This window comes from Eurytemora carolleeae, unplaced genomic scaffold, assembly GCF_000591075.1.
Source record: "Eurytemora carolleeae unplaced genomic scaffold, Eaff_2.0 scaffold459, whole genome shotgun sequence".
NCBI lineage: Eukaryota > Metazoa > Arthropoda > Copepoda > Calanoida > Temoridae > Eurytemora > Eurytemora carolleeae.
Window position 1 is genome coordinate 49,065 of NW_019396361.1, and position 11,853 is coordinate 60,917.

At 32.1% G+C, this 11,853-nt stretch overlaps 1 protein-coding gene across 1 annotated transcript in view; it reads right to left on the reverse strand.

The window, feature by feature from the left end:
* Nucleotides 1-7,100, reverse strand: part of LOC111701731 (potassium voltage-gated channel protein Shab) — a 24,292-nt gene extending 17,192 nt beyond the window's left edge. Inside the window, exons 1-7 of the mRNA XM_023473139.1 lie at nucleotides 7,009-7,100; nucleotides 5,600-5,630; nucleotides 4,980-5,033; nucleotides 4,066-4,097; nucleotides 2,461-2,572; nucleotides 1,433-1,540; nucleotides 70-164 (exon numbers count right to left, since the gene is read on the reverse strand). Of these exons, the coding sequence (XP_023328907.1) occupies nucleotides 70-164; nucleotides 1,433-1,540; nucleotides 2,461-2,572; nucleotides 4,066-4,097; nucleotides 4,980-5,033; nucleotides 5,600-5,630; nucleotides 7,009-7,100 (524 nt within the window). The remainder of the gene's footprint in view (nucleotides 1-69; nucleotides 165-1,432; nucleotides 1,541-2,460; nucleotides 2,573-4,065; nucleotides 4,098-4,979; nucleotides 5,034-5,599; nucleotides 5,631-7,008) is intronic.
* Nucleotides 7,101-11,853: the final 4,753 nt, after the last annotated feature.

Genomic DNA, 11,853 nt, shown 5'->3' on the forward strand with positions numbered 1-11,853 from the left:
CCCCCCCCCCCCTCCCCCAACTGGAAAATATGATAAGCTGACCCTGCGGCTGATTCTAATTTTATATACCTGTAGAAGTTAAGAATACAATTGAAAGATCTGGGATGTCTGTCAAAATAATACTCGTTGTCCTCAAGCGAATAGGCATCGCACAGCTCCAAAATCTGAAAACGGATACGTTGTATTCCAATAAACATGAAAGGTCAAAGACGACTTGAAGAACAAAGTTTGTATCATAATAAAGTTGCAGGACTTATAAGCTTTTCTGGAGATACGTAACATCATGGAACGCTGTTAAATAGATACAATTTTTTCGTGCAAATCTTCTAGTACAGTACGTTCGGCTTTTATATCAAGACAATGAAGACGACTTTCCTATTCAAGTTTGGTTTCTAAAAGGCGTTATTTCAAAATACAAGTTTACAAGTAAACAAAACTAAGAAGCTGCCAATTGACAGCTTCTTAAGGGTTTAAAGTTTATGTGTCTTCATGCTGTTTACAAGCCTGGTAAAAATCAAAAATTAAAAGTTGTCTTCATTTTTTATGTATACGACGAAGAAAGCGAATAAAAATTAAAGAAAACCAAAAAATCGTCTCTCAAGTATTAGGTTTACAGTAGTTTTGAACATTTTTGAATGCTGAAAATTTTAAATAAATTTTTAAGAGGCCTTTTTGGTCTCAATTTTGAGTTGTAGATATTTCTAGAAAGGGCTAGAAGACCTAATATTAACCTCTACTGACCTGATTTGAATATATTGAAAGTACTAGAAGATCTAATATTAACCTCTACTGACCTAAGTTAAATATATTGAAAGTACTAGAAGATCTAATATTACCCTCTACTGACCTGATTTGAATATGTTGAAAGGGCTAGAAGACCTAATATTGACCTCTACTGACCTGAATATATTGAAAGTACTAGAAGACCTAATATTGACCTCTACTGACCTGATTTGAATATATTGAAAGTACTAGAAGACCTAATATTGACCTCTACTGACCTGATTTGAATATATTGAAAGTACTAGAAGATCTAATATTGACCTCTACTGACCTGATTTGAATATGCTGAAAGGGCTAGAAGACCTAATATTAACCTCTGTCCTCTACTGACCTGATTCGAATATGCTGAAATGGCTAGAAGACCTAATATTGACCTCTACTGACCTGTCTTGAATATGTTAAAAGGACTAGATGACCTAATATTGACCTCTAGTTACCTGAGTTAAATATATTGAAAGCGCTAGAAGATCTAATATTAACCTCTACTGACCTGATTTGAATATGCTGAAAGGGCTAGAAGACCTAATATTAACCTCTACTGACCTGATTTGAATATGTTGAAAGGACTAGAAGACCTAATATTGACCTCTAGTGACCTGAGTTAAATATATTAAAAGCGCTAGAAGATCTAATATTGACCTCTACTGACCTGAACTGAAGATGTTGAAAGAGCTAGAAGACCTAATCTTGACCTCGGTTGACGTTCCAACATCCTCCACATGACCTCATGCTTTACACCACCAACATTCAAAACAACCTGCATCAAGATTTAAAGTTTTTGTATTTTGATAAAAATCTACTGTAGACATTCTGAATTTCTTTTTAATCTTTAGAACAAAAAGGTCCAAAAGTTTTCTTTAAACTTAAATTCATCGAAAAATCAATTCTTATGCAGCAAAATAGACTGCAGCAAGAATGTACATCCTTGGACTGCAGGTTGTACAGTGTACAGACTAGAGACAGGACAGTACACCATGAAATGAATCATCGCATTCGGTATACACATTTACTTGTTCTGTGTTTTCCAAGGTTGAATATAAGGTTAGATAATTTGAATCCGCTGCTGTGCAGGGGCGTAACTTGTACTTTTTTCAGAGGGGGGGGGAGTGCGTAAGTTTATTTTTGGAGGGTGTTATCTATCCACTAGTCCTTTTTGTCCACCATACAGTCCCTTTACTGTTGTAGTTCCTGCAAGTACTTTGTAAATATCCTTCTTTAGTCAATAATCCGGTTAAAGTCTTTCTGTAGTCCCTCTGCCCTTGTTTCCCAGTAAGGAGACTATATCCCTTTACTTCTCTTATCTATATATAAATTTAGCTTGTCTGTCTGTCTGTTTGTATCCAATAAACGTCAGAACGACTGAACCGATCGGACCCAAATTTTGTGTGGGACCTCACTTGACCCCAGGGAAGGTTTATGAATGATCAAAATTAAAAAAATTTGTGTTTTAAAGTTTTTTTGATTTGTAAAATTTTGAAAATGCGCAAACAAATATTATATTATAAAATCCGCAAACTTTTTTGCTTTTGTTTTATACTTCAAAAAGGAGATGATGCTCACAGATAAAGCCACAATTAAAAGTTGAAATAGAATTAAAAGTGGTTTTGAAGGAACTGATAAAAACCGAATATTTTCATGAACATCCAAAAAAAACGATAAATTTCTTGAAAAATTCACCTTTTTGTGGATTTTCCTCATTCTGAGAATTTCTAATCGCTCCTTCTCCTCTTCCTCCTCCTCTCCATCCTCCTCATCCTCATTTGTAGAGTTTGAGGATACTGATCCGTATCTAATCGATCAATTAATCAATCATTTAACCAATAAACCAATCAATCAATCACTGCTAATAAATTAGTTCATCAATAATTCAAATAATGAATGAGGATGCACTAAATTGGTTAGTTTAGACATGTGAAAAGGAAGTTAATTACATGTTATTGCGCTTTTCACCACTAAGGGAGATTTTTTTATGCATAATCACTGATTCTCATACATTGTATGTATAAAATGTACACTGTACACCCTTTTAATATATTTCCATTTATCTGAATTAACTACTTGTTTACATACGCTGACGCTATTTCTACTTGAAACCTTAATCTGATCAAAACTATGGAAAATAACGTCAAAGTTGATGGAATATGTTTCTTGCCAGCAATATTCTTTCATTTTCTTGGGAAACGCGGGAACCTTTTGTAGGGTTTGCAGGACTTTCTCTAATTTTGTTGGAACGCTCTCTACTTTATCAGGATTTTCTCAAGCATTGTTATTATAAGTTCTTTAGCATTGTCAGGACATGCTATAATATTCTTGGGATTTTCTCTAGATTTGTCAGAGTTTTTATGAAATCTAGTATTTGTGGGCAGGCGGCCTTGTGTTCCAGAAGCTGCAAAGGACAGAAGAAGCTGATGTTAGAGTCAAACCAAGACAGTTAATAATAAAGGTGTTTGTGTTGAGCATATCAGGGACCAGTACACCATCCGACAAATATACACAAATATACAGAATATTTTAATAAAACTTTCCAAACACATTTTAGATATTGATCTTTATAACTCCATGGGTCCTAAATAACAGATGAGCATTGGACATAAATAGAGAAGTTTCTCCGTTTTTGGTCATAAATAGAGAAGTCTCTCCGTTTTTGGGCATAAATCGAGAAGTCTCTCCATCAGTGATTTTTGCCTCCAGCCTTCTACCCATCTAAAATGACTGTCACTATAATATCAAGAGCTTCTCCATTTTATAAAAGGCCATCTGATTCATAGTGGTAGCCTTGAAACCTTTATCTGATCAATAATGTGGAAGATATTACTTTTTTTTTAATCGATGAGTGTTAGATCCTACAGTTTTGTACCTTCATTGTTTCTAGTGAGAAATTTGTAAATCACTTTGGTAGAAAAACCACAATTGAAAAAAACCATTGTTTTAACCCTATTCCTGCTGGGGGGGGGGAGAAATAAATCTGGGGGAAGGGAATATGTGCGAAGCGCAAACTAAAAATCCCCCCCTTCGAGCTTCTAGGGGGGGGGGGCAAAATTTGAACCGTAAATTCAAAACATTTGGTATCTTGGATACTTTAAAGGTACACATAGTCCAATTAACATACAAAGACTACTTCATCTCTCCATCAAACCAAACTAGCAGATTGAATATTAAGCTAGATAAGAATATAAAAAATAATCAAATAATGAAATCGACGTTTAAAAGATTCCAATTCAAAATTAGAAAATCTTTTTCATAAAAATATAAAATCCTAAATAATTGGAGTAAACTATATACCTTGATTTTTCAGCCTGCTCTGTAAAACTCCTCTGAAAAATAAATTCATGATTTTTATCATTCCACATCATGCTTAGAAATAAAAGCATGAGGGGGGGCAGTGTCCCAGCCCCCTTTATTGTTGTTAAAACAGTAAATGAAACTGTTCTTAATGGGGCTGCTAAAGCCTAATTTCAAGTGCAAAGATGGCAATGCCCGATTCTCAACGGTACCCTTAAGAGCTGTTGCTGTTTCAGTATGAATCATATATCAATGTGTATGATTTGTAAAACTGATTACGTTCGATTGCGGTTTCTCTACAAAAGCGCCCTGCGCATTTCTACTGCAGGAAAACATTGTTGAATTATCATTATTAAAAACATATAAACCTGTAAAAACGACACTACTCCCAATATTTATTGATCTGTTAAAGAATTCAAGGGTACAGTTGTGAATCGGGCATTGCCATCTTTGCATGAAGTGTCACTTGAAATTACACACTTACAGGCCGCTTAATTGACTCTTTCCCTAATACTTAAGAAGACACGACCAAAAATAGCCCTTTTAAAGTATATATACAACTTTTACATCTTCATACGAGCTACATTCGAGCCAAACAAGGCTTTGATTTGTCAAAGTTAAGCACTTAGATGTTACACTGAAAAATCGTAGAAAAAAAGTTTTAAAAGTAAATACTATTGCCTTTAGGATGAATCTAATAAAGTCATGAGAAAGTTAGTATTTAAAATATAAACACCAGAAGAAAGTATAAAATCCAAAAGAAATCGTTAGAATTTTCTATGGATTTTTTCTCTCCAGGTTTTGTTGAAACATTTAACATTTTAAAGATGTTTGCTAATATACATTTAAAAGGTTTATTTGATTTGGAATAATCAAGATTTTTTATTTTTATTTTTTATTGTACAGCAACTAACCTGTGGAGGAATTATAGGTAATGATGGCTTGTCTGTACAACCGTACTGTAAATCCTGCAAGAACAATTATTATAAAACAGTTTTGTATATTCTATATAAAATAAAACAAGACATTCGTATATATGTTGCCTATAGCCGGCCAAACCGCTGGACCGATTGGGCTAACATTTTTTGTGGACACTCATGGGTGGCCGGGGGGTGTTATAGGCTAAAAAATCCATCCATTTTCCAATTTTGTTTTTCACGGGCAACGCCGGGCTCTTCAGCCAGTTTTCATTGTAATTTATGAACTTTAGAAATCTAAGTCGTCAATGAGTTTTCTTGTTTATTTGGGCACCCTGGACGAGTACAGAGTTTGTTAAAAAATAATATGACACTTGTAAGTAGTGCACAAAACTGCCTTTTCTGTTATTTGTTGTGTTCAGGGTTTCCATTCGTAAAACTTTTGTTTTCGTTGCGGTACTCTTTTACGCAACAAAAAATTACACTTTGGGAAATCATTCGCAAACTTCATTTCGCGCCAATTTGCGCTATTCCACTTTTGCATTATTCTGTTTTGCTGCGCAATTTTGCACTTTTTGGCATATAATTGCAATGCTTAATATGTGTTAACTAATTACTTGCCTAGCATTTTTAAATGTGTGTCTAAGCCTATAAAAAAAGGATTAATGATTTGTGGGGTAAACCAAAGGCCAAGGCTTTGAGACACTTAAAAGTTCAAAGTTGAGGCTGTATATAGAAAATTGATAACTAAGGGTTGTCTATATCTCAATGGGTATAACCCTTTGATATTTCAATTATATGCATTGAAGTAGAAGTAGTCAACATTTGAAATCTAAAAATCTAAAAAACTATGCATCAATTTTCAATTTTCGATTTTCAATTTTCTAATTACTATTTTATTTCTTGTTGTCCCTCATCATAAAGATTCAGACATTTTAAAAAGCTATGCATCAGTTTTCAATATTTGATTTTCAATTTTTTAATTCCTATTTTATTAATTTTTGTCCCTCAAATTAAAGTTTTTGTAACTAAAAGTAACCAATTCAGAGTAGCATTATCATAATTTTGTTTTTTTGTATATGCCAATAATGTATTCGTTGCCTATTATTTGTGGCAAGTTTTTTATGTATTTGTGCAATGTGGCACCAAGTGCTAGAATTAACAGAATTATATCTATATAATGAAATAAAGCTCTTCGCTCATATATATATATATAATATATATTTATATGTTAGCTAAAGCTGGCCTAACGGCTGAACCAAACTGGCTGAAAAATTCGAAATTTTTTTTTGCAATTGCAATTTTTTTATTAAAATTTTTTTAATTCCACGGGCAACGCGAGGCATTTCAGCTAGGGATAAATATACCACAAAATTATAAGTTGATAAAGTTGCTTTTATTTTTGTTTCTGAAAACTCTCTTCAACAGAGTTTAAATGAATTTTTTTGAGTTAGCTGTATGTACTTTGGTCGAAATGAAATCCATTTAATTTAAAGAAAGTCTCAAAACCTCTGAAAAGAATGAATCAATTTAAATAAACATGCTTTTAGTGCGCTTCCCGCCCATCTTCCATTTCAACTAAACAAAAATAAAAAACTTTTAAACACAAATTTTTCAAATTTTAATAATTCATAAACCTTCCCTGGGGTCACGTGAGGTCCCACACAAAATTTGGACCCGATCGGTTCAGCCGTTTTGACGTTTATTGGATAAAAACAAACAGACAGACAAGGTAAATTTATATATAGAAGGTGCAAAGTATGGATGAGGGGCTTTGGTCTAGGAGAAACTATTTTTCTTCTTTTTTTTGAAAATGTATTAAACATAAATGTTTTATGTTATTATTCTTTTTTCTTGTTTAAAAATGAATAAATTTATGAAAGCAATTTTTAAAAACAATGATCATAAAAAAAAACATTTTTTTAAAAGTTTGAATGTAAAAATACCAAAAATTCTTAAATATACAAAATTCTTAAAATACAAAGATTAAAAAAAACCAAAAAACAATGGCAATTGGAGTTTTTACCTTGCAAGAGGAGCTAGGAGATTAAAAATGAGTTCATTTTGCTGCCTCCGTGGTAAGGATAAAAACTTCTCAGATCCCACAGGAACCGTCATTGTTTCCAGGTTCATTCTAGTCCGCCATCTTATTTTCTGAAAAAATTTCAAGGATTTTTTGAAAATAAAAATTAAAGGGGGTATAGGCTTACTTCTATCAGTGTTTGATTGTGATCACTACTAATCTTACTTCTATCTGTTGCGTCTATGGGAGAAACTGGTTTAATACAACTCATACCGAAGAACGTAGTATTTATAATTGAATTCACGAAGTTGCAATTTTTGACTCACATCGTAAATAATTCAGTTTCATTCCAAACAAATCATTCAGAATCATCTATTTTTGTCCCGACGCATTCGTATACAGTTGATACTTCATAATATTTTTTTATTTGTTTTATATACAATGCACTTAAAACGACGATTTTTTGTCGGCTAGTTGTCTCTTCTACGTGGAACCATACTGAAACATCGAGAGCAGAGACAAGATGGCAGCCAACTAGTCCTCGCTTAAATTGCATCATAAATAATATTATGAAATATCAACTATATATGAATCTGTCGAATAAAATTCGATGATTATTGGTTGCAATATCTGAATGATTTTTTAAAAATCAAATTGATTTTTTTTACGATCTGAGTCAAATATTGCAACATTCTGACCATGTGACGCTGTATAGTTTTTCGGTGTGAGTAGTTTTTTAACAATTTTCTTGTTATAGACGATGCAACAGATAGAAGTAAGAATATTGAATATTTTTCGACGTAAGCCTATAGCCCCTTTCATTTTTCGCAAACACTCCCTTTCATTTAAATTTTATCATAAAGTTGGTATGGATAAATACTTTAAACATAAAAAGTATGCGTGTACAAAAAAAAACCGCAAAACATATGATCATTTTTCGTGTCTTTAATCAATGCTAGATATTACTTATTTAAAATATATTTCTTAGGTTTAATGTCACATCAGCATTTTCGATTTAATTTTTATTTACATTCTTGATTGTAACGTTTACTAGTATCGATTATTAACAATTAAGAAAATATTGGTTAATATTTGTTTTTAATAAAAATAATGTAGATTGAAGATTCCTCACATAAAATGTGAGGAATAGTATTGGTTTTATCCCCTTTAGAGTTTTCCCTCCTTCAATAACCATAAAGTTTTTACTTGGTTAGATTATATAGTTAATGCACATTTGGTTGAAATATTTCTTTCTATTAAAGCAAAATCCTGCAGAGAAATACCCCCCATGTTGGGGGCAAAACCACTTCTAAAAAATCATAGTTTTCCACTTTTTTTTGGGGGGGGGGTTGTTAAGCCCCCTCCCTGTATATGCCGATCCGCATCCACACCTCTCTCTGCACTGAAACATTACGTTACGTTTTTTACTGACAAAAAGGTATTTGAAATCAGCCCCGCAAGTGAAATGATAAAAGATGTAGAACACCCTCCTGGATCCTGAAGATCGAATCGTTAAAGAATAAATATCATTTTTATTTGAACACTCTGTATAATGATTATTTGACCCTTTTAGCATACTTATTAGTTCCCTCTGTGTCATGTTTGGTTAAACTCTCTGTATCATGCTTATTTAAACCCTCTGAATCATGTTTATTTGAACCCTCTGTATTATATTTATTTAAACCCTCTGAATCATGTTTATTTCAACCCTCTGTATCATATTTATTTCAACCCTCTGTTCCATGTTTATTTCAACCCTCTGTATCATGTTTATTTAAACCCTCTGAATCATGTTTATTTAAACCTAGTTGTATCATAATTATTTAAGCCCTCTGAATCATGTTTGTTTGAACACTCTGCATCATGCATATTTTAATACTATATCATGTTTATTTAAGCCCTCTGTATCATGTTTATATGAACACTCTGTATCATGTTTATTTAAACCTCTGAATCAAGTTTATTTGAACCTCTGTATCATAATTATTTGAACCCCTATGTATCATGTTTATTTAAAGCCTCTGTATCATGTTTATTTGAACCCTCTGTATCATATTTTTTTTTAACCCTATGTATCCTGTTTATGTTAACCTCTGTATCCTGTTTATTTCAACCCTCTGTTCCATGTTTATTTCAACCCTCTGAATCATGTTTATTTGAATTCTCTGTATCATGTTTATTTGAACCCTCTGTATCATGTTTATTTGAACCCTCTGTATCATGATTACTTGAACCCTTTGTATCATGTTTATTTCAACCCTCTGTATCATGTTTATTTAAACCCTATGAATCATGCTTATTTGAACCTAGCTATGATTTAAGCCCTCTGAATCATGTTTATTTGAACATTCTGTATCATGCATTTTAACACTATATCATGTTTATTTAAGCCCTCTGTATCGTTTTTATTCGAACACTTTGTATCATGTTTATTTAAACCTCTGAATCAAGTTTATTTGAACCTCTGTATCATAATTATTTGAACCCCTCTGTATCATGTTTATTTGAACCCTCTGTATCATATTTATTTGAACCCTCTGTAGCATGCATATTTGAATCCTCTGTATCATGTTTATTTTAATCCTCTGTATCATGCTTATTTGAACCCTCTGTATCATGTTTATTAATGAACCCTCTGTATCATGTTTATTTGAACCCCTCTGTATCATGTTTATTTGAACCGTCTGTATCATATTTATTTGAACCCTCTGTATCATGCATATTTGAACCCTCTGTATCATGCTTATTTGAACCCTCTGTATCATGCTTATTTGAACCCGCTGTATCCTGTTTATTTGAACCCTCTGTATCCTGTTTATTTGAACCCTGTGTATCATATTTATTTTAATCCTCCCTCTGTATCATATTTATTTGAACCCTCTGTATAATAATTATTTGAACCCTCTGTATAATGTTTATTTGAACCCTCTGTATCATGTTTATTTGAACCCTCTGTATCATGTTTATTTGAACCCTCTGTATCATGTTTATTTGAACCCTCTGTATCATATTTATTTGAACCCTCTGTATCCTGTTTATTTGAACCCTCTGCATCCTGTTTATTTGAACCCTCTGTATCCTGTTTTTTTTAGCCCTCTGTATCATGTTTATTTGAACCCTCTGTATCATGTTTATTTGAACCCTCTGTATCATGAGAGGTTCTAATAAAAGAATTCCAGAGCGTACATGTGTCAATTTAAAGAGTAATAATATTTTATGTACTCTTACTTGTACTGTTGTACAGCATGCAGCTAAAGTCACTTATCAAGTATACAGGGTAGCCCATTTTGAGTGAAGACCTTTTGATTGTCTATGTTTACAAGTAGCATTGTGTAATAACTTATTTCAAAAGCAATAATAAATATGCTAGATTAGCACGAACCGCCCGGCGGTGTGAAACTTTTCTAAAACAATTTTACAGAAGCAAAAAAGTGTTAGCAAAAAAGAAAAATTTGACAATCTTAATAATAATATGGGTATACATTGAACCAGCTTGAAAACCGGAGTTCAAAACAATTTACAGAATGGAAAAATATTGAAAATTGGTCAAAAACAGATTTTAAAAAAAAAAAGTTCATTATAGTACGTACTAAAAATGTCTTTTTTGACCTTACTCAGTCTAAGGAATTGAGTTTTTGCCACAAACTCAAATTTTCTAATCCCTATATCCTTGCAAATTGATAGTATAAACCTTTGATATTTCAAACTTAGATTATTTGATCTAACAGAATTCATAGTTTGAAATATCAGAGGTCTACAACATCGGGATCCCAAGAAATAGGGTTTAGAAAATCATAGTTAGTGGCAAGAACATAGTTCCTTTCAATATTTTTCCATTCTGTAAATTGATTTGAATTCAGAAAGAAATTCAATTCGGTTCCAATGATACCCAATTCAATAAGTATTTCAAACTTTTCATTTTCACTTATACTAGTGACTTTTTAAATGTGAACCCCCATTTGAGGGGCACATTTTTAATTTTTGTGAAAAATATATTTTTTGAAGATGTCTTAATATTCCTAGTAGAATACTTTTTTGCTTCTGTAAAATTGTTTCAGAAAAATGCACACCCTTAAGTCGAACAGTGTTTAAAAAAGTCATCTGTATTCTATATGTGTTGGTGATTACATGTAATAGACATTGTAATTATCCGTTATATACCTTTGCATCGATCCTTATCACATTTAAAGTAAGGATTTATGTGTTTCGTGTTTCGTTATCATTATCTAATTTGTACCTGCACTTGTGTGACCCAAATTTATATTGATTGATATTTCACCTGGAAAAATTGTATGTCGAGTATACCGCGGGAGGGAAGATTTAGAGTTTGATGCAGAATCTTGATTAAAGTTTACGTTTGGGAGTTCAGAAAATTTCTTGAGAAAAGAAAATTTGTTACATTACACATTTTACGTGTATTTCATTTACTATTTCATTCATTAAACAGCTGTTTTGTAATGTTTTGTTACAATTGTATTAAACCTCTACTTTTTATGCAGAACAATATTTATCATGATTTGAAAAAAAACATTTGTTTACTTGCATAAGTTTTAAACTAATAGAAAACTTTAACTTTATCTTTAAAAATGAACCATAAAAGTTTAAATTTTGGATTTAAAATATCTCTCAAGAATTCTTTTTATTTTGAGTTATTTTACAGGTTTTCAATGGCTAATTTGTGTGGCGTATTATGATTTACATTATCCTGACAATTGACAAAAACGACTGTCTTTTAATGCTATTACAAAAACTATTAATAGGCTCCGACAACAGTGCAATCTACAGATGTTTTCACTTTGAACACTTTATATACAAATTAATATAATTCGTTTAAAGGACCAGAAATTA